This window comes from Hibiscus syriacus, unplaced genomic scaffold (assembly GCF_006381635.1).
Source record: "Hibiscus syriacus cultivar Baekdansim isolate YM2019G1 unplaced genomic scaffold, ASM638163v2 tig00112044_pilon, whole genome shotgun sequence".
Lineage (NCBI taxonomy): Eukaryota > Viridiplantae > Streptophyta > Magnoliopsida > Malvales > Malvaceae > Hibiscus > Hibiscus syriacus.
Genome location: NW_024063242.1, coordinates 47,280 through 73,174, shown reverse-complemented (window position 1 = coordinate 73,174; position 25,895 = coordinate 47,280). Strand labels below are relative to the sequence as shown.

At 36.2% G+C, this 25,895-nt stretch overlaps 4 protein-coding genes across 5 annotated transcripts; 3 read left to right on the top strand and 1 right to left on the bottom strand.

Annotated features, from left to right (window-relative positions):
• The first annotated feature begins 4,129 nt into the window (after positions 1-4,129).
• On the top strand, positions 4,130-6,965 carry LOC120174248. The gene is made up of 2 exons (XM_039181164.1): positions 4,130-4,764; positions 4,824-6,965. The coding sequence occupies exons 1-2, from the start codon at positions 4,186-4,188 to the stop codon at positions 6,582-6,584; spliced, it is 2,340 nt and encodes a 779-aa protein (XP_039037095.1). The 5' UTR covers positions 4,130-4,185; the 3' UTR covers positions 6,585-6,965.
• Positions 6,966-8,249: 1,284 nt separating this feature from the next.
• LOC120174316 (nuclear transcription factor Y subunit C-1-like) lies at positions 8,250-10,882 on the top strand. The gene is made up of 2 exons (XM_039181213.1): positions 8,250-9,024; positions 10,662-10,882. Exons 1-2 carry the CDS (start codon positions 8,327-8,329, stop codon positions 10,663-10,665), a joined length of 702 nt encoding a protein of 233 aa, XP_039037144.1. The 5' UTR covers positions 8,250-8,326; the 3' UTR covers positions 10,666-10,882.
• A 2,181-nt stretch (positions 10,883-13,063) lies between these two features.
• LOC120174244 (protein transport protein Sec61 subunit gamma-1) lies at positions 13,064-15,195 on the top strand. Of its 2 annotated transcripts, XR_005521153.1 has the most exons (4): positions 13,064-13,205; positions 13,341-13,510; positions 13,590-13,636; positions 15,184-15,195. XR_005521153.1 is itself a non-coding variant. In XM_039181160.1 (3 exons), exons 1-2 carry the CDS (start codon positions 13,112-13,114, stop codon positions 13,454-13,456), a joined length of 210 nt encoding a protein of 69 aa, XP_039037091.1. In that variant the 5' UTR covers positions 13,074-13,111; the 3' UTR covers positions 14,172-14,281. The 2 variants fall into 2 exon arrangements, 1 of the variants encoding a protein (XP_039037091.1); XM_039181160.1 differs by lacking the exons at positions 13,590-13,636; positions 15,184-15,195 and adding an exon at positions 14,172-14,281 and having other exon boundaries at positions 13,074-13,205; positions 13,341-13,456.
• A 1,180-nt stretch (positions 15,196-16,375) lies between these two features.
• Positions 16,376-21,109, bottom strand: LOC120174238 (ubiquitin-like modifier-activating enzyme 5). Its single transcript, XM_039181156.1, has 14 exons — positions 20,915-21,109; positions 20,359-20,427; positions 20,147-20,260; positions 19,875-20,003; positions 19,586-19,654; positions 19,303-19,455; positions 19,121-19,157; positions 18,582-18,664; positions 18,379-18,453; positions 17,878-17,952; positions 17,641-17,727; positions 17,443-17,567; positions 17,193-17,242; positions 16,376-16,642 (listed from the first exon to the last, which is right to left on the bottom strand). The coding sequence occupies exons 1-14, from the start codon at positions 21,002-21,004 to the stop codon at positions 16,503-16,505; spliced, it is 1,296 nt and encodes a 431-aa protein (XP_039037087.1). The 5' UTR covers positions 21,005-21,109; the 3' UTR covers positions 16,376-16,502.
• Positions 21,110-25,895: the final 4,786 nt, after the last annotated feature.

The window sequence follows — 25,895 nt, the reverse complement described above, 5'->3', positions numbered from 1 at the left end:
GACCAAATTAATAGAATATATAAGTAACATTGACCAAATGTGTAATAATATCAAATATTTTAACTGCCACATTAGTTTTTCCGTTAAATATTAACGACAAGTTGTTTAATTAAATGCATTTAAATAGTTGAGTGACCTGACTGATAAAATTTCAAAAATGATGGTCAAAATAAAAAGGGACAATAGTTAGGTGGTCATTGATATATTTTACCTTTTATTTTAAATAATTTATCTTTAAATTTTCAACTAATTTATAATTATACGTTAAGCCCTTTAAAATTTTAATCTTTTATAAATTAAATTAATGGTGCTCGTCGTTAGTAATTCTCATCAATACTCACCGAGCTTTGTAGAATTTTTCTTACTAAAAAAATATTCATATTGTATGTTAAATAAATGAATAATTCTTCTACGCTTGACGAGTAGCGAGAGCATACTAACGAAAGATTATATCTCTTACCTACGTATATTTGAAAATATGTCCATATATACATGAATCATTAAGTGGTTTTGGTAGTTAAACAAATTGTTGTTATTCTTAGAAGTTTTGGGTTTAAGTAGTTGTGTCCATGGTAGTGGTGGATCCATGTGGCTCCCTAAAGGAGCACTTACACACCCATTATTTTGGGGAAAATTTAAAATATATTTAGTTTAATTTGTTAATGGAAATATAAAAAAAATAAGGAATTTTGCATACCTATTTTTTTAAAATAGAATATTATAATTTTGGACCCCATTTTTTTATTTCTAGATTTGTCACTGGTTCATGGGCGTGTAAACCTTGTCAATGATCAAAAATTCTAAACGCATACTACCTTATAATCACATGACAAAAATATTATAATTTATGTGACAAAAAATATTATAATTTTTTCTATTGAAACTTAAAATGTTATACTTTTTATGACATTTTCGGCCGAATGGCTTACGGAAGTGGTTTTTTACTCTAGTCTGTGATAAAGCACCAAGTGTGATTTGAAACCGAGCACGGGAAGAAGCACATGCCAAAAGGCAAACCACCACCATAATAAAGGGAAAAAAGTGATTCACTGTGCCACATAAACGACCGGAAAGTCTTTCACCGAGACAAAGAAACGCAGGTCGACTCGTAACCGCCGACCGTGTAAAAATGCCACGACTTCATTTCAACAGAACCGGGGGAGCTCTTCACTTGTGATTTCATTACATATCTAAATAAAAATTCGGACAACATACATTTTTATGTAACCAGCAAGGGGAGCGTGTGCCACACGACCTTCTATATTAGGATATCTAGTAAAACCTTTTGAAGAGGACGTGATTAATTGCCATATAAACCTTTCCATTACCAAAGTTAAGTTGTCCAATTATACAAGGGGATGAATCTGTATAACAATTTCTCATTCTCATCTGGACCTTCCATTCTCGGCAATTATGGTACATATTAGGAAAATTTAAGCCATTTCTGGCAACAAATTCAAATCTAATTTTTTTAGTTTCATTAATACCTGCATTTGAAAAGTTACCAAGTAATTAGACTTGGATGTAATTGATTATAATTATCTAATTTTAATACATTCGAATATTCGTTATAATTTATTCGATTTATCGTTATAATCGATGACTAAATCAAGTGTAGTTGATGCATCCAATTATACTCTAAAATTATTAGGGAACAAATAAGAACCAAATCTAATACTCGTATATAGTTTATTACGATTATAAAGTAATATAATTATTATCTAGTAATTAATTTTCCTACAATTATTTTCTTTTTTCTTTTTGGTACATAAAATTTTAGATCAAGGGTGACTATTTCAATCTAGAGTCACGGCATACCTAAGACTCAATTAGAATTTACATAAGAATTTACAGATTATCCGCTAAGAGTGACGTAGTAAGATTTGAATTTGACCTTACAAACTTAAATTCTTGAATCTCAACCACTTTTACTAACACTCGTTCGCTTTTCCTACAATTATTTTGCGATGTTCAAACGCATTAGTTATATGAAAATCAATCTTTGAGTTAAAACTTAACCATGATTAGGGTATAATGAGTAAGCATAGGTTGGATTTAGGCATTATATAAATAAATAGAAAATTCAACTTTTTTTCATATAACCATTAAATAATAAACAGTAGTATTATATTATTATAGTCAGAATTCTCAAAGTTCAGGTTTTGGGGATTGTATTTATTTAACCTTTCAGTTTGAAAAATCCGTAAAAATGAAAATTGAACTGGGAATTCTTCATTGCCTTGTCTGAGATTGAAATGTGTAAGCGGGTATTTCCCTTCCCTTTCTTTTAATTTTCCTTGCATTTTTAGTATACTCTGATTGTTTTACTTTGCATGTAATTCTTTTGGATTTTTTTTCCAGGCATTGATGCAAAACCTGTGAGAAAGAGCTTTAGGGTTTTAATCTGAAAAACAGCTACTGAAAGAAAGGTACATTTTGAATGTAAAATGTGTAACTAATGAATGGATTTTACTGCAATCTCGAATACTCTGTTGAATTGTCGGTTTCTTTATTTTTGACAGAATTCAAGTTAATATTGAACTGGATTCTTTGTTTTTTGATTTTTTGTTTGTTTGCTATGAATTGTGTTTACTCTTTCAATGTGGATTTTTGGTTTAAGGGAGTTCTGATTTGGTGTTTGAAGCTTGAAAAGTAAAAACTGAGAATTCAGTTTTTGTTTTACTGAACTATGATACTTGTTGTTTCCTGAAGAAAACTTTGGAGGCAAATGAAAATAAGGAATTTGCAATAGCCATTTGAGTTTACAAATTGACAGGTTCAATGTTCTTGTTAACCATATGGCATTTTTGATCACATTCTCTCCAATGTTTTATTTTGGCATCGATAATTTTGAAAGTTCGGTACTCAAGTTCGTTATGATTTAAAATGATTGACATCCCTCGCATTTCCCCCCTGTTCGTTTTAATGCATGACTTTCCCGCACTTTATTCGTTTTCAAGATTAATGCGTGACCTTCCCTGTGCTTTATTCGTTATTTGTTTTATGCAGTTTGTTGGCTCCATACCTGTTTTGGTTATTTTGAATGTTCGGTACTATAGTTCAGTACTCTAGTTCCTTTAGCTTTTGATGCATGAACTTCCCGCGCTTTATTCATTTTCAAGATTAATGTGTGACCTTCCCGGTGCTTTATTCATCATCTCTGTTATGTAGTTTGTGGGCTCCATCCTGTTTAGGTTATTTTGAATGTTCAGTATAGTTCGGTTGTTATCTTAAAAGTTCGGTACTCTAGTTCCTTTAGATTTTGATGCATGACCTTCCCTTGCTTTATTCGTTTTCAAGATTAATGTGTGACCTTCCCGGTGCTTTATTCGATATTTCCATTATGCAGTTTGTTGACTCCATACTTGTTTTGGTTATTTTGAATGTTCGGTACTATAGATCCTTCCTTTACTTTTTAATGCATGACCTTGCCGCACATTGTTTGTTATTTCAGCTGCATAGCTTGCTGTTTCCAAATCTATTTTGATAATTTCTGAAAGATCGGTACACTAGTTCATCGAGTTTTGAAATAAATGACCTCCCGTGCTGTTTTCTTTTTCAGGTAATAAATTATCGGTAAAGACATTTTTTTGCCCCTTGTTTGTATCAAAATATTTTGTATGCTTCTGTTGGAAGTTTCACAATCAATTTCATTGCATGGTAAATGAATGGCTGTCCTGCACATATTTCTTTAATTAGTTAATTGGTTCCCAAATAAAGAGTTTTTGGAATATTTGGTAATCGATTAATCTCAATATTGCTTCTTTTATTTATTTATTCATTACTCGTGTCGGAACAAAATTTTGATCTCATTCTATGCATCGCTTTTGAGTCAGTAATGCTCAAGCTTTTGTAGTTTGATAGGAATGACCTTCTGCATTCGTTATTGTTCCTTTGTTTGTACTTATTACTTGATTGAAAACCGAAAAACTTCATGTCATTATTTTTCTTTTTAGCTGACTGAGGTTCCTCATATTGGATTCAATGACCACTAGCTGTCTTTCACGATTAATTTCTGTTTAATAATACATGGGGAAATTTTGAATTTCTTATTAAACATTTCAATTATTTTTAAATGTTCAAATCTTTACTGATGTTGTATTGGTGGAAAAATTCAGATAATTAACTGAAGAGGGAAATAACAAGCAGTTGGAGCCAATCCGAGAGTTACTTGCATAAAGTGATATGGACTGTAACAAAGATGGTGCCATTAGAGCTAAAGAGCTTGCTGAGAAAAAACTTGCTGAGATGGATGCTGTGGAGGCAAGAAGATTTGCTCTGATGGCTAAAAATTTGTTCCCTGAGCTCGATGGTCTTCCCCAGTTGCTTGCAGCTCTTGACGTGTACATATCCACCGATGAAAAGATCAATGGAGAAGTTGACTGGTACAGGGTGCTTGGTGTTCAACCGGATGCCGATGAGGAAACAATTCGAAAACATTATAGGAAGCTGGCTCTTATTCTTCATCCGGACAAAAACAAATCTGTAGGTGCAGACGGGGCTTTCAAAATTCTATCTCAAGCTTGGACTGTGTTATCTGATAAAGAAAGGAGAACTGCATATGACGAGAAACGGAACTTAAGGGGCAGTTATTCAGATGTTTTTCATGGGAAACCATCAACAGAAGCGACCAGCTCTAATGGTTTCCATGACTTCTTCAATGTTAATAATTCAAAACTGTTGATCAAAACGGTGCTACTTATTCCAATCCTGCTCCTCCTCACTCAGCAAGAAGCGATACGTTTTGGACAACTTGCTATGCCTGTAAGATGAATTTCGAGTACTCGAGAGTCTATGTCAACATGAATCTTACTTGTTGGAAGTGCCGGACACCCTTTTTTGCTGCTGAGACATCGACCCCATCTATAAATGGCAATAGTAAGTACACTCCCTTGTCGAACTTCATGCAGCAACAAAAGTTCCACCAGGTTCAAAATTCAGGACGGGGCAGATTTTCTGGCTTGGGCGCATCCAAAAAATTTTCTCAGGCAGGTGCATTTGCTGGATCAGCAAGTAACATAAATGTGGCACCACCATCTTCTTTTGCCACTCGAGCTGCTGGTGCTACTCATTCAGCCAGTAAAACATTAAAGAGAAGGCACAAGGAATCAAAGGCAGGTACCAGGACGGGGGAAAGCCTGCAGATTAGAGTTCCTTCTCATAAAACACATGCTGGTTTAGGTACCAGGTCTTCGGGTTCTGTTTCCCGTACTGCAGCAAAAAAACCCAGGTCTAAGAAGAGGCACACTGGCACAACAGAGATAGAAAATCCAATAGCAATGGGAAATGAAGGGGCTAGTCTTTCTTCTATTCAAAAGAATGGTTCCAATATACGAAGGACGGATGCTTCTGGAATCTCTAGTAATAGCATAAAGGAGCCTCCACGTCTGGGAATTCGGAATATGCTGATGGAGATGGCTAGGAGAGAAATCTGCAAGAACACAAATTCATGGACCCCGGCTTTACCAAATGCTTCCAATAAACCTAAGGTTTCAGATGAAGAGTTGGAGGAGCAGAATGAAGGAAACAGAAAAGATGCTCCAAGTAAGAAACCCGGTGCTAAAAAATCCACGGAGTTTGTTGATATCAAGTCTAGCATGCAGACCAAAATGTCTTCCGTTGCTGATTCCGATGTTGATCCTGCTACAAGGGGACCTGAACCCGTGTCAATGAGTGTTCCTGATCCAGATTTTCATGATTTCGACCAGGATCGCATGGAAAAGTCGTTTGGTGAGAACCAGGTTTGGGCTGCTTATGATGATGATGATGGGATGCCTCGTTATTATGCTATGATTCATAGTGTGATATCATTAAAGCCATTCAAGATGCGAATGAGTTGGCTCAATTCTAAAAGCAATGCAGAATTGGGTCCACTAAACTGGATCGGTTCCGGCTTCTTCAAAACTAGTGGGGAGTTCTGGATAGGCAAGTACGGAGTTAACAGGTCTCTGAATTCTTTCTCACACAAGGTGAAGTGGTCGAAAGGCCGAAAAGGAGTGATTCAAATATATCCCCGGAAGGGTGATGTTTGGGCTCTCTACAGGAACTGGTCCTCCGATTGGAATTCACTTACACCGAGCGAAGTGATACACAACTATGACATGGTTGAGGTGCTCGAAGATTACAATGAGCAAAATGGTGTAGCTATTTCTCCGCTTGTTAAGGTGCCGGGTTTCAAGACAGTGTTTCGCAAGCATTCGAAACCAAGTAAACCCTGGGTGATCCCAAGAGAAGAGCTGTTTCGTTTCTCTCACCAGGTCCCTTCTTATTTGCTCACAGGTCAAGAAGGTCAAAAGTCTTGTGAGGGCCGTCTCGAGCTTGATCCTGCTGCTACTCCTTTAGAACTTCTCCAGGTATTCACTGAAGATCAGGTGAAAGAAATGGAGACGATGATTGAAAGAGCTCGGGAAGACGCACTAAATGTGGATTCGAAAAGATCCAAAGGAAAAGAGCTTGTGGAGGATGACCAAGAAACGAAACCAAAGATTACAGATGAAGGTGTTGGACAAGCGAAAGAAACGGAAAACAAGAAAGCCGGGCTGCTTGTTTATGTTAGACGGCACCCGAAAAAATCAGATAGCTAGGGAAACAGTTTTGATGCATAGGGTTTTACAGGTTTTATTTTTCACAGTGGTAGGAAACAATATGAAGCAAAAACAGTAAAAGTCCAAGAATATAGAATAATCATAGTTTGTTTTTCTCTCCTCCTCGGCGGTCAATGTGGCCTGTAGAAGTCAGCAAAAGCCGCAAACCGACGGGATCGGAAAAACTCACATCACAGCATTAGGTTCTTCAAAACTGAGTTCACATTTCATTCTGTGAACCTGAAGAATGTCTTGAAGGTCAGCACAGGTTGTTTTCTTTGTTCTTTGTAGGTCAAAACACCCTCAGGAAAAGAAAAAAGGGACTATTTTGTTTGCAAAAGAGACAGAAACACCTACATGAACTGGTTTTCTTGTTTTTTGAAGTCACAGTTCTCCTTGTTACAGCTACTTTTATAGTATGATTCAGATTTTACAGTTTCACATTGTTTTCATTTCCTCCATGAATGGCTTGCTGTTTCTGTTACTCAGCCTGCCTGTCATTGCCATATACATCAAATGCATGTATATACACCCTTAACATAGCTGTCAAATGCTTTAGATGTATTTCCTAATATATTAATGATTTTTTTTTTTTTGCTTTGTGTGTGGGGTTTTTAGATTTCACATGCAATGTATGTGTTCATTTTCATATATAGAAGTATAGGTTTTCCTTAATTTGGAATTTTGGATTTAAACAATTTTAATATTTGGTAATAAAGGGACCCAAAAGGACATATACTTAATAATTTCTAACCCCCTTCTCTTGCCAGTAATTTATTATTAATTTTTTATTTGAAAACTAAAATCTAAACCCTAAATTACAAAACTAAATCTAAACCCCAAAAAGACTTGTATAAACTACAATTCTTCTAATTTTTTATTTATGTATTGATTGTTAGATGTCATTATATTATTCGTCCAAATAAAATTATGAGGAGAGAAAACTGATGAAAAAAAAATCAACTTTACCATTGTCGTTTATTTCTTTTTAACCATTGGTGATTAAAATAAGAAAAAAGCATAATGTTACTGATGTTGGTTGCCAAAAAAATAGTTCGGTGATTAAAATGAAAAATCGGTAATAAATTGATGACTTGCGGTATAGGTTATCCTTATATATATATATTTTAATAAGATACAAAGGAATAGATGCATGTATAAGTTGGAATAAACCATGTGTTTATAAGTTATTCAAGTCTAATTTAATAATATTAGAGTAGGTTTGATTATTATGCAGCTTGAACAAGACAATACGAGTGATCAAAGTGTGCTGAATATGAGTATTCATGAACGGAATCGAGTTTTTATTATTTTGAAAAATATTGTTATAAAATCCTAATTCAAAATATAGAAATAAATAAATAAATAATGCCTACAACACAACACATTTTGCTTTTCCGAAGGGCCATTGGAACCATATTCCTTTATTAAAAAATTGGATGAAGATGTGGTCATGTCAAAAAATATTTAATGGTTCCAATATTTATATTATTATAAAATTCTATATGGGTTGCCTTTTGAATTAAATATTAAAATTAAATAATTTACCCACTTTTTTTTATTAAATAGTAAAAGAAATTTATATTTAATATTTTTATCCTAGGGTGATCCTTAAAAATAGCACCACTCTGACTCCCCAATCTCCCACCCTATACTGTACCTTTGATAAATAAAAACCCAAGCTCATCCATCCATTAAGTTCTGATATCCCCCCTTAAATCTGCCGTTGAATTTTTCATCCAATGGACAGCAACAAGCAAGCCCAGTCCTCCTCGTACCCTCCCACTTCTTCTATTACCCCGCCTCCCGCCATCGCCGCCACTCCGCTGGCGCCCTTCCACCACCTCCTCCAGCAGCAGCAGCAGCAGCTCCAGATGTTCTGGTTTTACCAGCGCCAAGAGATCGAGCAGGTAAACGACTTCAAGAACCATCAGCTGCCTCTCGCTCGCATCAAGAAGATCATGAAAGCCGACGAAGATGTACGTATGATCTCGGCTGAAGCCCCCGTTCTCTTCGCCAAGGCCTGCGAGCTTTTCATTTTGGAGCTTACCATCCGTTCTTGGCTTCACGCCGAGGAGAACAAGAGACGGACGCTTCAGAAAAACGACATCGCAGCGGCTATTACTAGGACCGACATTTTCGATTTCTTGGTGGATATTGTTCCCAGGGACGAAATCAAGGATGAGGCTGGTTTGGGTGGGATGGTGGGTGCCACCGCTAGTGGAGTGCCGTACTTTTATCCTCCCATGGGTCAGCCTACCGGTGGTCCTGCTGGCCCCGGCGGGATGATGATCGGGAGGCCTGCGGTCGACCCCACCGGTGGCATGTATGCCCAGCCACCCTCGCAGGCTTGGCAGAGTGTTTGGCAGACGGCGGGGCCTGACGATGGATCGTATGCAAGCGGAGGTAGCGGCGGTCAGGGAAATCTTGACGGACAATGGTATGTGGAATTTTTTTTATTCTATTTTGTAAAATTCTTGCTCTTATTTCATTCTTAAATTCCAATAATTTTGTGGGATGGGGAACATTTTCGAGAGCGATATTTAGTTTGTTTTGTGAGATTCTAGCTTATTTTATAGGGGTCTGAACTTCTGATAACTAAATGCTTCCAGTGCTTTGAACTTTGGTTAGAGATGGAACTGCTTCAACGAGTCTAGCTGAGTGCAATCACTGTAGGTCTTGTTGGCTTGTTTATGTTTTCCAAAATGTCTTGGTTGCTGTCGTGTTTCCGATTCCCTAGTCTAGGACTGGTTAACGAGACTGGTGGTGGGTTATGGCCTGATGGTTGTAGTATGATCATTGTAGGTCTTGATGTCTGGTTGTTGTTTACGGGTTACAAGGCTTTTGTAATTGATAATGACATGAACTTAGCTATACAGTAAGCCAAGCTACTAGCACTGATGGTAGTGATGATATCACACATATTTCATCATAGCACATGATTCTTACAAGTAACTTAAGCTAGCCTCGCTTTTATAGATGCTTTAGTTAGCTTTGTACGATGAAACATTACTGTTTCTGATTCAGTAAATATGGAGATAGTTTCCATCTGGGAAAGCTTGGAAAGAACAAGGAGAACCTGTTTAAAATGAGAAATTATGTTAGTCGCCTCCCTAAATGAGAGGTTAAGAAACTGGAAAGCTTGACAATAGAAAAAGAAGAGTTTACTTGGAACAAGTAGTCTACGGCATTTCTTGACAGAATATAGATAACACCAAATATTTTCCAATGAAAATGAGCAAAAATGGTACTATACACCATCTTGACTTTTTTGGTCAACAAAAAGATGGTATGGGCAAGAAAAGCGAAGATCGGGTGGGAATTTAGATGGGGATGGGGAACGAGTGTTAGTCATTCTGAATGCTGGTTGGTTTTTGGTGTTTCTTTTTTATTTTTGTTGTTTATCCGTAATCCAACAACTATGCTTGTGTTTGTAGTAGTTTTGCTTCCTTCAAAACAAATTGGTATTTTTCCCCTTAACTGCTGCACCATGCGGCAATCAGGATAGTATATTTGATCTCATTGGCATGATTGCGATTTATCATTTTTGCATTATTTGCACTTGCATGATATATCATACTGTCTGACATTTCTTTTAAATATAGCATTGTTTCTATGTTATTAGTTTTGCATGGTAATAATGCATGCTTTGTTTATTTCCCTTTGGTTATATGGAAGTGATATCCTTTCATCGGTGATGCAATCCCGTTGTCTTCGTGCTTCCTTTCTTAGATCTTTATCTTCGTGTTCAAAGGGCCGGGCCTTGGTCGTGGCTTTTCAAAATTCGGGCTAGCATCTGCATGGCCCAAACTACTACTAATTATTGTCGAACGCTAAACATTGTTAAGTGATGATTTGCTAGTGTTTAATCCACTTTGGAAGGATGTTTTCATTTTGAATATCCAAAAATGGAAAATCCAGGTTTTTGGAAGTACATGTCCCTGCCGTTATATTTCCATTCGAGCATGAATTGTTGGGTTTTCTATTAAAAGAAAGAGGATTAGTTTATCACACGACTGACCATTGTTTCATACCGGCCATAGTCTAAACTCTTTGTAATTTTGTTGTTTTCTGCAGCTAAGCAATTCATTGGTCCGATGTGGACGCTCGATGGTGTGGCAAATTGCGTGATGCTGTTGGGTAATCAATTGGGAATTTTGGTTGCTTGTGATTTATGAATGTGAACCTGTCTGCCATTGTTTCTGGAAAGCTACCTTTTAAATGTGATTTATTTAGAAAAAAGACCCTTAACTACAAATAGGCTTTTGCTGCTATGACTTTGCCTAATCAAAATCTCTTCTAATGTTGTGCAGTTCTGGGATCAATCATCCCCCACTTGTTGTGCTTCTTATATATTTTCATATGAATGAACATAATTTTCAAGTCCATTATTTTCGGAGACCGGCTATTCGTAACAACCTATATTTGCCCCAATGTTTTGTTTTTGTCGAAGTAGTCTAGTACGACACCTATATCCGATGCATAATTTAAGTCCAGAGGCACATTGTTTTTGTTTTGGAAGGTCAGAAGAACATAATTGAGAGTTTCTTTAGTTGTCCATATGTTTTTCATTGTAAGAATTGAGAATCATTTATGTTCATAGCTTCCCCATCAGCAGCAGTAGTAGTTTGTGCAATCCAGATTTGGGAAATGCTTGATCTGAATGTATAATGAGTTATTTAATTTTAGATGTTTTTTCAGTATATTTCATGTAGTAAAGTAATCTTCAGATGTGATTGAACTTTTAGCTAGATTTTTTTTTTCCTGTTCTTGATTTTTCTCAATATATCTCATATAGTAATCTTCAGATTTGATAGAACTTTTAGCTAGAATATTTTTTTCTCTAATTTTTGACTTTTCTCAATCCAATTTTTTTTTTATTAATACGATAAGTACATGGTAGTATCTGTTTAAATATAACTCTCAATATTTTGACATTGAACGCTCATATTCATTTTGTTATCGATTTATTTGGTTTAAGTCCCTCAACTATTATTTTCCTTTAATCCATTAACTAAAATCCGAGCTGGTAATTAAAAAAAAAACCCCACGTGTTTCTTCTTGTTCTTCCATTAAAGAAACTTCCCACTCTTTTGCTCACTTATTTCCCCATCTCTCCTATTAACTTTTTCACCATCTTCATCAACACTTTCCATTTCACGAACCCTGATTTCATCCCATTGCTTCCCGATTCAACTCATAACCCTGGTTATTAAAGCTTGAGGGGGGGGGTGAAGATGTATAGGGTTTTATAGCACTGCAAAGACGAAACAACTGCTTCAAGCTGCAGTAGACCTCCCAGCACTGGACAGCAAACATTCTCGACTGGGTTTCCTAATCCGATATACACCAATCCTCTTTGCACATCTGCACACAGTCCTAGCTTAAGTGTATTAACTGGGCATGTTGGTTGTGTAGTTGGTGGTGCAAGACTATTACTACCCACCCCCACCTCCTCTGTCGCCGCCGCCACCACCACGACCTCAACCTTCTCCTCCTTCACTAACACCTCCACCGCCCCCTCCCCTAGAAGGTGGACAAGGAGAAAAAGGTGGTGGGGTGTAACATGAGGGTTCGTTATTGGTGGATCCATGTGGTTCCTAAGGGAGCACCACCCCATTATTCTAAGAAAAAAATTTAAATTTAGTTTAATTTGTTAATAAAAAATAAGAAATTTGTAAACCCAATAATTTTTTTAAATAGAATATTATAATTTTGGATCGCACTTTTTAATTTTTAGAGGTGGTGGCTCTACCGTGGGGCCTCCTCCATGTTTTGGTGGATGCTTTATTTTAGGGTTACCAGTTTGACCAGTGGTATGGGGGGTACTGTGGAATGCGTGCAAGGCGTAAATGGGTGGATACAAACTTAAAAATAAAGAATATGAAAACCATGGCTGTAATCTTCCAAGCCATGACTTGGGGTTTTAAGAGTTCCCCTTGAGTTGGATCAAAGCAAAACTATATATAACTGAACTTTACGTGAAAATAATTCCAAAGATGAAATTGTGAAGAAACATAAAAAGATGACAATGGAAGCTGCTGTTGGTATATTTTGTTATCCTTTTAAAATTTTGATGCATAAATTATATGCATTTACTTAGCCACTTTCTATCCAACTTATTATATGAGGAAGAAGTGAAAGCAGTTCAAATGCATTTAGTAACTACGTAAGGGACCAAACGCACTTAATTATAAAAACGGTGACCAAAGTCGGTCAGACAGAAAATAAAATAGAGGTAACGGTCAAGTGACTTAAATCGAATAAATCGATAATATAAAGGACCAAACGCACTTAATTAAAAAAATAATGATCAAAGTCGAGCAGATCAAAACCAAAAGGGACTATTAGCATAGTTTACTCTTTCTTTTATGAAAGGGTCTGTAAGCGAAGGTGGCAAGCGGTCAATGTCAAAATTTTGTGTACGGCCACCTCTGAAATCGTCTTTGTCTCTTATAAAAGAAAATCTCTCGGAAATCTTGTGTATTAGGTAATTAACACTCAATTTTGGTTGAGAGAGAAGAGAAATGGACGCCCTTGACAACGTCGTAGATCCTTTGAGAGACTTCGCCAAGGACAGCGTCCGCCTCGTCAAGCGTTGCCACAAACCCGATCGTAAAGGTATCTCCCCCCTTTCTTCTTCCCTCCCATTTATTTTTCAAATTTTGGATCTGTTCGAATTTTTGGGTTTTTAATTCCTTCTTCTTTAAGGATCTTGTTTTATTTTCGTGGGAATGTTTGTTGTTTCGTTTGCAGAGTTCACGAAGGTGGCGTTCCGTACAGCGATTGGTTTTGTAGTGATGGGATTCGTCGGATTCTTCGTTAAGCTCATCTTTATTCCTATCAACAACATCATCGTCGGCTCCGCTTAGGTGATTTGCCTAATTTGATTTTGCATGCAAGTTTTACATGTTAAAAAAAATGGGATATTTTCATTTGGATGAATCTAAATTCGAGGAATTTTTACCTTGTTTTATTGCAAAAGATTTATCGTCAATCTGCCATAAATGATCAAATTTTGAATCAATAGCTATTTCCATATTACTGAGTGAGTGTTCTTTTGCTTGCAAGCAAAGCTTAAAGGAATATTTAGCCAAACCCATTGTATACAATTGATGCCTTGTCAAAAGCTATGCTATTTTAGAAGATCCAGTAGGCTTTTTGATTCTCCGGTAGACTCTTTGATGGATTTTCTCAAATGTCATGTCTTTTGTTCCAAGTGCTCGCAAAAGTTGCATGTTCATTCCTTCTTTGATAAACTAGCAGTTCACCTCAGTCTTGATTGGATTTGAGGATTAAGACTTCATTACATCTTTTATTTATTTTGTTGATTTGGGTGTGTTATATGTAGCATTGCTGATGCTATGAAATTATAGTCTTTGATAAACTAGCAGTTCACCTCAGTCTTGATTGGATTTGAGGATTAAGACTTCATTACATCTTTTATTTATTTTTGGGTGTGTTATATGTAGCATTGCTGATGCTATGAAATTATAGTCTTTGATGCTTGGTATTTTTAGTTCTTAGAAATTCATGGATATCAAAGTTTAAATCTTTATGATTTGGTTTTTGTTATATGAATTGCAGGGGGATATGGGCAGTTGGATAAGTTGCAAATTCTGATCAAAGAAAAATGTTACAGTGCAGCTATTCCCTTGTCACTTTACATTTTATTAGTTGGACCAATAGTCTTGAATCCAAGTTTGAGCAATTTGTAATAGATTATGGTTAATTTTGCATCGACTTTTGTGTTTCCTTTTTATTTGTAATAGATTATGGTTAAATTCAACTCGATACACGTGTATCCTAACTTCCATGGCCATTATAACACTAAGATAACCGAGCGGTAGACACCAGACTGATGCATCAAGTTTCCCGAGCTTCTTAGTAGGTTCACTGAATCTAAACTGTCCATTTCCAAGATTACCTTCCTTTGCCCAATCTTCCAAACTTGCAGAAGGCCAACGTACCCCCATCATAGCTCAGCTTCGAGTACTGAACACAAACCAACCTTCCTGGCATAACCAAGCTGCCAAAGACCTGCATGATCCCTTTAGATCCCGAAATCAGGTTGTCGAACCCCATCTGAGTTAGCGGACGTTCCCAATACACCTGCTTTTGTAGGCTCTTGTCTGCGCAGCTCGTACCTGCACATTTTCCGCTTGTTTAGCATGACAACCTCCTGCAACATTCTCTTGCTGGTACACTCTTCGTTTGCACAAAATCAGCTTGAATTGTTATTGCGTTTCCTTAAATTCCAGCAAAATACCCCAAATAGACTAGTTCATATCTACATTTCTAGGAGCAAAAAATAAGAAATATGGTTTCCACTCCTTTACATCCATGCTCAAAAACTCCACAAGTATATCTTGTCTCACTAATCCATTCAGAGACAATGCCTTAGAGCATAACTAATATCTCAACATTTTTTCAAGTCGAGTTTTATTTGCCCTTAATTATGGTAACAGAAAAACCAAGATAGTGCCCGACAGTTGAATGATTTTATTTTAGCTGAGAGGACCAGGGTTTACCACTAGAATCAGAATGCTCCTACTATTGCCTAAGTAATTGACTGAGTGCTTACAGGCCTTTTACCAAGGCTATGTGGCTTGCCATTTTTCCACAACCTCAGTGCTTTGCTATTACTTGAAATGAGCTTTCAATTGGAAACTCCATAACCTGTTTTGCCCACTTTTTTTTTGTATGCTGTAAAGGACATAAGCTGCTACTGGTTTGTCATTTTAAATCGTAATTGGTAGAAAGATCAATAATTGAAAATACATAAATAATAACGTATTAAGAGTTATTGATTGTTTTTCAATAATATTGTTAAAATTCAAACTTAAGTCTGAACCGAAGAATGTAATGTGTTTCATCGTGTCTCTAGGTCATGGGCTATTGATCCACTAGAAGTACTTCCCTTCCTTTTCCTAGAGACCTCCTATCCCTCTCCTCTAGATAAATTAAGATTAGATTTAGATTTTGTAAAAATATATTATCAAAATATTTTTGGACAAATTACACTATAAACCATTCTAATATGTGTATTGTTTTTTTCCCTTTAAAGGTTTACCAGTAATGGCACTGAGAGGATCTTTCATCTTCTTGTGAAATTTTGCAGAAGCTTTATGTGACCATGTTCCCCTGCAATGATTATGCAAAGATAATCATTCAGGTTTGATACCGATGTTCCCCTTAATGCTTCGAACCGAACCGTCAACTTTATGTTTAGTAAATAACGAGTTCGTATAGATTTTGTTTCTCCTTTCATCAACATTGATGTTTACCATTTATGGATTTGGCTATGTTGCAGTCAGGTGTCTCAGAAGTCATATTTGATAGAGAAAAGACTGAATACAGACACTGCATATGTTCGCGCAAGCTGTTATCAGTGGCTGGTGTTGAGGTAAATTCTTCATCGACATTTCTGTGTTAATTTATATCTCCATCAATGACCTGGGTTCTTTTCAAATGAATCTGAATTTTCTTTTGCAGTTCAGAAAACATCAGCCACAGATGAACCAAATTTTATTGCAGTTCAAAGATCTGTAGTTTTATGTTCATGTACCCGTTTCTATCCCGACAAACACGATTGTTACTTCCTTTGTATCTTATATATAACTGTAAAACAGAAACTATTAATGTTATTCTGATTTGGGATGATTTTCGAATGGATATATGTCTCTGATAATAATACTTGTTTGAGCAGACTGCATGTTCAAAACTATGGGCATCGTATGGATTTGTTAACTGAATGTAAATTTGTTAAACCCTAAAGGGTACAAGTTTTTGGGAATGGGGGAATCATTTGCTTGAATGTTGAACCCCCAGAACTTTCTTTTATTTCGCCCTCAATGGTAGACAAACAATTAAATCTAGGAGTGTTCCTATCTTTCAACTAGATGTTATGCCGGGGTATTAATCAGCATTCAGAGCATCAAGCTGCCTCCGGAGATCTTCAAGGTCATCGATAGTAGTATCTGTGGCTCCAGATGGCTGGGGCTTTTGATATTCATCGGCACTCGGGAGCTCACGAGTGAGGCCTTCGGGAAGCGCATCTGTATGACCAGAGGAAAGCAGCTTAGGGAAATGAAATATTGAGATCAAACAAGAGTGGTACAGAAGATAAAAAGCAAATGAAGGGTAGTAATTGGGAGAGTTTAAAGTTTCAAGGTAACTCCACGTCAACAATCAAATTAAGGAAAACTGTAAATGTGTATCAAATGACAGACATGCTGAATGTAGAAGAAAACTGTTCCCGCAACAAGTTTCGGCGGAGACTTAATCCTTCTAAATAGGGTCAGAACTGCAAGCTACAAACAATTAGCATGTGTTGAAGAGCAACTAAGAAAGCAAAATTTATTATTTGTTATGGAAACTGTGCCCTTTGAACATACAAAATTCCCATCTGAACTCCCTATGTTTAACCGATCAGCAGATTAAAAGTGACCGGAATTACATTATAACTCTTCTCAAACTTTTGTATAGAGGACCTACATTTGTGTATTCAGAACTTTACAAGAAGATAACGCAATCATATATAAAAGAAAATCAGCAAATGAAAACTGGAAGAAAGTTCAAAACAGAGAGCATAGAGAAGAAAAACACCTGAACTTGTGCCACAAGTACTCTTCTCTGGCTCGTTATCATCGATAACACTGCAAAAAGAATAGTATAAGCCGGTTAATCTCCCCAAGTAAAACCATACAACGATATGATCCATGAATATAATAAATGCAAAACAGTCCATAACATCATAGGAAGCACATCATTCAATCACTATTTAAATTTGTAAATCCAGTCAAATGTCGGAATTATATAACTACGAAAACAAAAAAAAAGTGTTAGTTTTCAGAACCTTATGTCCCATTCATTATCAACATGAAGCGGCACATCTCCTGCCGAGGCAGCGGCTGAGGCTTCAGCCTCCATCTTGGCTTTAGCAGCTGCATCTCTGGCTGGTTTTGCAAGAATGTATTCTTTCTGCAAAGCAATAGTCCACTCCATCAGAAGAAGCAAAACCAATTGACCAAAAAGACAGAAATCACTCTCTTACCTGCCGCTCCAGACAGGCAGCGTTTGAACATTGCGGATTTGGCTTCATTGCCATTGTTGGGAAGAAATCTTTAAGAGAACTGTATCCCTACAATCATCAACACAGAAAAAATCTATCAAAAACCAAGAATAAGAACAAGAGGTCATTAGTTACCCAGTAAGAACACATAAGTAAAGGATTAAACCGCAGACACCATTTACAGAGATGAGAGAGAGGGAGAGCTGATGTAGAACTTACCAAGTAGGGAGAAACGTGTCCAAATCCCAACAAGAACTTTAGTGTATTTTGAACCAGAAGCCCAGCAACAACTCCCTGAAAAGTTATTTCATATACTAGATGTTAGGAAAACCATGAAATTTTTTATTTTATGTACCGAACAGTACATCAAGTTATCAACAACTTAATGATTATTGCTGATGCATATTCTAAAGTCCAATTTTATGATTTAGGCACTATATAGAACATGCTAAAAGGATGAACATGCACATTTGCAGCACATATTCATGCACGATATAAACAAGTACACAGGCATGCATGTCTCGATGCATCCATAAATGTAAGCATGTGCGCGTGTGAGTATAGATAGAATCATTCATGTCTTATATTTGTGTTTCTGTGTGAGTATATCTATATAGGTAGACAAGTTCATGTCAGTATGTTCATATGCACAGGCATGCACACACACTACAAAGGAGAAAAAGCCAAAGAATGAGGAAAAAAAGAGAAAAAAATGCTTACCATGGTAGTTGGCAAAGATGCGGCACAAACCCCTTCACGCTTGAGTGTTCGTTCATCCACTCCAGATGCTACAACCTTCAGAGGAGTAGAAGAGCATAGTCATATTCACTTTCATGATTAAATAACCGAACTGCACAAAAACATGAACTTAAACGTTTCACATCTACATTAAGCAAATATCATAGGTTAATGGATGAACGTACCAAAGGAGGGGCACATGCAAAACAAGCAGTTTCTCCAGGAATCAGCAACTGTATATGACCAGAAACTGCATCCTCAGAAACACCTGTCACAAAATTTCCTCTTTTCAGTAATCATAAATAGCGGAGAGTCAAACCAAGAATACATTTATATCTTTATTTGGGATCCTCTCAGAATATTATGCAATATGGATATACAAGTATAGTACACAAACCACTAAAAGGGCATATGGAAACATGAAGAGGAATTACACTGTGGTTATCATAGATTAGCATATGCATCAATGATAAGTCCAAGTTTGTAGGTAATCTTTTATGTCACTATACGAATATTGAATCTTGTAGTTTAACCATTTACAGCGGAAAAGCTTTCAATCAAGATAACAAATCACAGCTTTCAGGATTACAAGCATCTTTCGAAAGGAAACTTGTGATCTGATTGAAACATAAAAATAATATAAGGGATTTCTTACAATCTTATACTTCTACCAATGAATTCAGTTAAGTTGATTACTTGTAACTAATGAAAAATAAGTCCGTACCAGACTCCATCCATGTTTGATTCAACTCATTGCAAGCCTGTGTATATACAAAAAATAGAAACAAAATTCAATTTTGTAGAATGATGATAAACAGTTCATATATACGGAGGTCATCAAACTGAGAACCTATCAACTTAGGCCTACAAGAAAATAAGCATGCTTAACATAAAAGTAACTATGACCTGATTGACGACCATCCTTGCTTCGTAATTGTCTACACAGCTTAAAACAAGATCCACTCCACTACCTTCCTTCCTTGAGCAAAATGTTTTGTTCTCTAAGCTTGACATAAAGGTTTCAAACCCTTGTACGGTTGTAATATTCAGCGTATAGCTCTAAAGAAATGAACCAATCAGTGTGGTAAGTTCTTAAAATACACAGTGATGCATAACACTTTTACCCATAAAAAAATCTGCTGAGGTTAGATAATCAAACATTACTATATGGTGAGGGGGGACCGCCTACCTCAAGCACAACATCAGGATTTATGTCTGACAGGGTCTGAACAGCTGCATCAGTCTTTGTCATACCAACCTTAAAGGAATATTTGAAAGATTATTCAAAATAAGGTACAAAGCCAGGCTTCCGGGTTTATATAAATGCAAAAGCCACAGTTACAGGGAAACAATATTAGTGGCAGTTCGAGTACGTTCGAGTACTTTAAGCGAATGATTGACTTACTATTTAATAATCATGTCATTTTCCAACTAGCTGTCAAGATAGAACAGTTTTGAAAAAGGGCATGTATACTCACCTGCTCTGGACGAAAGAATAGCCGATTCATGTTAGCTAACTCCACTTTATCATAATCATACAACAAAAGTCGACCTATCCCACACCTTGTTAGCATCTCAGCTGCAACACTGCCAACACCACCAATACCCTGCAAGTTCAAATAGACTGCTGATGAAAATTGAATCGGGAAGAAAAGGATTATCAATTTAAGGAGACTGAATGGAACCGATAGTATGTGCTAGGCAATGCTTTATTGAAAAATGATCTTGAAAGCAAAAGACAAATACATACAACTATGGCAACTGAGAACTCCCGGATTCTTTCATAGTTTTCCACAATGCCCATTCTTTGAAGTGCCATGAGCCTACTATAAGGATTGGTATCAACCACCTCAGCACTCATATCCTGCCATCGGATTGATTAGACATGCATTAGTGTCACAATCAAAAAACATAACCAGAAGAATATGTAATCGCCAAGGAACAAGTACAGGCAACAAAAACCTTGACTTTTGTTCGTCGAACAGGTACTGACTTGGCAAGATGAGTAAGACGGTCAACACGCAACTGCATCTGGACAACATATAAACAAGTTATAACCAAAGTAATAGGCTCAAACATTGTTAAAGACAATTTCTGCCTTCATAACTAGAACGTAATTTTTTTAGTTTTCCAGTATGTTATTAATAAATTCCGTATTACAAAAACATTAATTTCATTCTGCCTAACAGATCCTAGTCATCATCGAAAAGAACATAATCTAGCTACATTACCAACCTTCATTGGTAGATAAGAATTAGGATAGCATAAAATTCATGAAAAAAAAAAGAATTATCATCTATCCAATTCCGTCAAAAAAAAACCCCCAAAACCCAATTTAAACATATATGTAGCAAACGAGACAACTGACAGATCGACGAAGATCAACGTAGAACCGAAATGAATCTCGTTCTTCGCAATTCAACAAATATAAAAACACGAGTAAGATACAAACTTTCCAGATCCCCCCACTGTCCTAAAAGGCACATCTCATCGGATCAAATGCAACTGAAAATTGTACCTGATCGATTGATGCATGAAGAGAAGGATCAGATAAAGATTGCCTTAGAGACAAGAGATCATCAAGCATCTCTTTCAATTCCACCTCCATTGTTGTTCTTTCTGCTCTCCTCTAAAAACCCAAAAAATTGTGTTTGTGTGAGAACCCAAGAAACGCTGCAAAACTGCTATAGCAGTGTTAAATTCTTTTTGGAACGCCCAGAGGTCAACTGTTTGGCAAAGCTGCATTTTTTGCTGTAAGAATCTGCTTTTCTAATAGTGTTTCAATTTGGGTTTCAACTTCAAGAGTCCAAAAATAAAAGTTATAGAAGACCAATGAAACAGTTGGGCTCAAACTACCAAAGGGTAGATTTTTCGTCTGGGTTTATCGGCCTAAGAGAGATGAAAGACCCAACAAATGTAGTAACTATAATTTTTTTCTTATGACAAACTGGCGATTACTTTGAAAGTTTTTTTTTAATAAACTGTTTTTTCCAAAAACAATATTTTTAATTATCCCTTGTTTATTTATTTATTTATTTCACAATAATAAAAAATCACTTCAATATTTTCAGATTTTATAGTTCTATTGTTTTAGTAGTTTCTTTTTTTATGGAAAAAAATTGGAACCTCAAAGTGCCTTTTCCACTCGCATCATTATTCAGTAGGGGAAGTAAACAAACCTGATCTTCTTCTAACATTTACTAAAACGTTATGCTGACTTTGGATTAGGTTCGACAAGTGATTCGTACATTTATTCTCTTCATAGATAAAAATGGTTGTGCGATATTATATTATAAAATAAACTTTTAAAATTTTAAGAAGAACGAGTTAGGAGTAAAAATAGATATCAATATAATATATAAAGAAAATATTTTGGAATATATAATAATTTAAATTTTTTGATTAACCCTCTGGGTTTCTCTCTGTTTTCTAGCAGTCGTCCCTCGGGCTTCTTGGGACGTCTATTAGTGATTCTCGGTCTTTTAGCTTTGCTAGTCAATTATTTTGTTCCAGTTTTGCTGGTTTTGACGCTGGTTCTCAGCCTTGGTCCTGACCTTTTTAAGGCCTAGGCAAAATAGTAGAACGGGCCCCCTTAAAAAACAATATATAATAGAACAAAATAAGAATATATGATCGTACTTCTATTAAAATTGAAGAAAAAAAACTCTCATTGCCATTGATAAGAGAAGGTTTAGGAGCTTTGCTTTTAATAACGGTTTAATTTTTTTAAGAAATAAGGAAATTTTTCACGAGTTTAATGGTGGGTAGAGATAACCCCGGTCTTGATCTTTTTGGGGCCCTAAGCAAAATAGTAGATTGGGAACCCTTAAAAAATAATATATAATAGAACAAAATAAAAACATATGATCATACTTTTATTAAAATTGAAGGAAAAAACTCTTGTTGCCATTGATAAGAGAAGGTTTAGGAGCTTTGATGTTAATAGCAAATTAATTTTTTTGGGAAATAAGGAAATTTTCCATGAGTTTAATGGTGGGTATAGATTTAGGAATTGAATTTTGGATCTTGGAGAGAGAGAGAGAGAGAAAGCAGAGAATTTGAAGAGTTTCTAATGATAGTGATGAAGCAGTTGTGATTCAAGGGTCTTTGATGAAGCTTAAGAGATTTTTGTTTTGGGTTTTTGATAAAGGCGTGCATGATTGATGAGGGAGTAACAGTACATCAGTTCTTTATCTTTTCTATTTTTGTCTTAATATGTTTTTTTTTTTTATTTTTCTCTAGAACTATTTTTAGATCCAACATTGGGGCCCTTCCCATCTTGGGCCCTTGGCTATTGCCCAACCCAAGCACCCCTCAGGGCCGGGGTTGCTGGTTCTCAAGGGTAAATTAGAGTAAGAATTGGAAGGGCTTAATTTGGGAGAAAAGTAGGAGGATGCACTGTTTATTGAACAGTCGAATGGCACACCCCCGATCTCCTTCGACAACTATTTTGTCGGTCAATTTCTCACAAGCAATATTGTTAATTCACACCCTAATTTAGGGGTTAAATTTTTAGGAATTCTAAAGAATTGAATTTAAGTGATATTTTGGAAGAAATTGAGGATTAAATTATAAAATTTTAAAGTTGACAGACAATTTTAGGTAGTGTAGGAAATCCAGGGACCCAGTCCTGAATTTACCCATTTTTATTATATGTTGAATTATAAGCTCTCTCTCCCCGTGCAATCAGTTTTCTAGGTTATTTTTTCCTATTTTCCTCCCCCGTTGACCCTCCTTTAAGCTCTGATCTCTCCACCGTCCGGCCATCGTTCGTCAATCCGAAACTACCATCGTGTTCGTTGTCGACCGATAAACAAAACCCCTCAAATATCTCGTCGTGAATCGGAGTCGTTCGCCGTAAATCTCAACCAGAAGGTTACGTCGGTTTTAACTCAATCGCCATTGGTTTTCCGTCAATTCAAGTCGATCCGGCTACCCGTTTTCGACACTTCCCGCACCATCGTGTTTCTTGCATCGTTCCGAGTCCATCGGTGCCCTTCTTGTCTCCATCGTCTCCGGCGCATGAGGGATGTGAGAAAGTTTTAGTTTCCGACGTTTCAGAATTGACCTCTCCACCGTTCAAAATTATGAACCGAGATTGGTAAGTGTCTCAAAATGCCTTAAAATATTTTTAGAATTTTTCCAGAATTTTTTGGGGCTCCGAGGCCACCGCACGTGCCGCCCTTGCGCGTGGGAAAAGTCCAAGGCGTGGGGGACAGATTTGAACCGGTTTGATCGATCCGACCCATTGACTGCTATTGACAGCCGTTGATCGGGCCGTTGACCGATCGTTGACTTTTTCCGAGTATACCTATCCTGACGTTTTTCGACGTCTTGAGTCAGTTTCGCCAAATTCGAACCCGGTAAGCTGTTTTTCACTGATTTATCACCCGATTCGATTCTTTTTTCGTAATTAAGCTCCATTTTTAATGAAATTCCTATTGATATGTATCCGAGGAATTATTGGAAGAAGGTCGAGGGCATTCGAATAAAGTTTAAATGGTCGATCAATATGGCACAAAAATTGAGGTAATACATTACTACCTCTTTATGCTTTATGGAACATGTCGATAATGAATAAATGCAGGGATGTATATGATTGGTCTATAATGCATGTTTGATTATGGATGGATTCAAACTGAATATGGTTTAAATGATAAATTATGTGAATACTTCGATTATGTAAAATTATGAAAATACCCTTATATTGTAAAAAAGACAAGAATTGACCCTGAAAGTTGGATAAGAAGTTTGTAAAGACATATTGATATTATGAAACTACTGATGTGTATAGAAAATGCTAGCTTTGTTTAGAAAATTTGGATAACCGATTTCTAAACCCAATATGACTTGTACAAATTACTAGAAGTTTGATAAGAAATAATTTCAAGTTCAGGGATTATCCGAGAAAACAATTAACCTTAGGATCTCCAAATTATATTATCTTTGTTAAGAGTTTAACATCGAAATTATCTGGTTACTAAATTACAAAATTGCCCTTGAGTACCCAGAGATTTCATACCTAACCCGATAAATTACGGATATAATTGTTAACATCCTGTCTTTGTACAAAAAAATTTTGATAACCTGTTTGTACTTCTGAGAAGGCAATTGACCTGAAAATTTCCGAGTTAAGAATAAATTATCGAGGGTGCTCTTTTGTCAAAATTGTTTGAAATGACTGGAAAAGATGATACGTTTGAATTAAATATTAAGATCAAATGGAATGAAAGGATTGAAATACACTGGATTTGTAAAATGACCAAAATACCCTGTAATGGAAATGACTAAAGAGTATCACCAAGCCTAGGAATGAATGGATATCCTCAAGCTTTGAAATGAATGAAAAAACATTGAGCACCAAAATAACCAAAATGCCCTTATGATCTAGACTAAATAAATGTCTTGGGATAATTAAGGAATTCAAATAAACATAGGTGTTGTACTACCCTTAAAAGTAATGGAACACAATTTAAGTTAGTAGATCAACCCTAATGTCATGTCAATACCTGAATGACATATATATCACTTGAATGTGTGTTCGTCTTCTCAAGTTTGGATAGATGATAATTCTGGAAGTACTTAGCTCAGCTCAACTCTAAAGCACATTCGGTACTAAGAAGCGGATATTCGTGAGACAAATCAACCATGAATACCAGAATGACTTTATTGTATGACTAAATTGAGCTGAAAGGAAGTACAATATGTATATAAAATTCAGAAACGTCTGAATTACTCTGGAAAACTCTGAAGTAACCGGGATAGACTTTGCTAAATAAACTATGTAACCTTAATGACTGATGATTAAATAAGTGATTTGGATGAGTCTGGAAACGCTGTTGAACTTACATAATGAATTGTCCTTATGGGTCATGAACCATGAATCAAGTACATCTATATTTCCTGATATCGTTGAAACATGGAAATAAAATAAAGACCGTTGGAAGATCTATTCAGCGATGATTACGAAGATGATTTATGGACAAGAATTGTTAGTATTAAAGAGTGAATACTCTGGAAAGGCAACAAATTGACGGGTCGACATGCATTTGTTCTGAGAGTTGTTCAGTTTGAATTGTTCGATAAACCAATCGATCAACATGGATTGTAAATGTCCTGAATCTCCGTTTCTCCTTTATTAGCTCAAATCACTCCGGTCATTCCTGAACACTTTCCTGATGCACATGAAAACATAGTGGGATTCTAAAGTATCAACCTTAAATGTCTGATTAGATCGGTTAGTAATTGATTCTCTTAAATAGGACCTTGTTCCTAGAATCTGATCAAATTGCACAAGTTTCATGTTATCCATACTGATAACTACAAAATGCCTCTGAAAAATACTTGGATTCTCTAGTGTGTTCCCTATATATTACTAAATTGTTTTATTGTTTTAACATGTGGTACACTGAAATATATGGTTACTGTTTTATGGATGCACCGACTTAATGGTGATGGCTTATGGATTATGTCTGCTATCTGATTATTGGTTTTCACTG

Bases quoted from the DNA above. Each gene is read 5' to 3' on its own strand.
- LOC120174248 (XM_039181164.1), top strand. From the start codon at position 4,186: ATGGACTGTAACAAAGATGGTGCCATTAGAGCTAAAGAGCTTGCTGAG. The intron at 4,765-4,823 runs GTAAGATGAATT...ACTTGTTGGAAG, and splicing joins TTGGACAACTTGCTATGCCT to TGCCGGACACCCTTTTTTGC.
- LOC120174244 (XM_039181160.1), top strand. From the start codon at position 13,112: ATGGACGCCCTTGACAACGTCGTAGATCCTTTGAGAGACTTCGCCAAG. The intron at 13,206-13,340 runs GTATCTCCCCCC...TTTCGTTTGCAG, and splicing joins CCACAAACCCGATCGTAAAG to AGTTCACGAAGGTGGCGTTC.
- LOC120174316 (XM_039181213.1), top strand. From the start codon at position 8,327: ATGGACAGCAACAAGCAAGCCCAGTCCTCCTCGTACCCTCCCACTTCT.
- LOC120174238 (XM_039181156.1), bottom strand. From the start codon at position 21,004: ATGGAGGTGGAATTGAAAGAGATGCTTGATGATCTCTTGTCTCTAAGG. The intron at 18,665-19,120 runs GTACGGACTTAT...ATTTTGTGACAG, and splicing joins TCAAACATGGATGGAGTCTG to GTGTTTCTGAGGATGCAGTT. The intron at 17,953-18,378 runs GTAAGCATTTTT...ATAACTTTTCAG, and splicing joins CATCTTTGCCAACTACCATG to GGAGTTGTTGCTGGGCTTCT.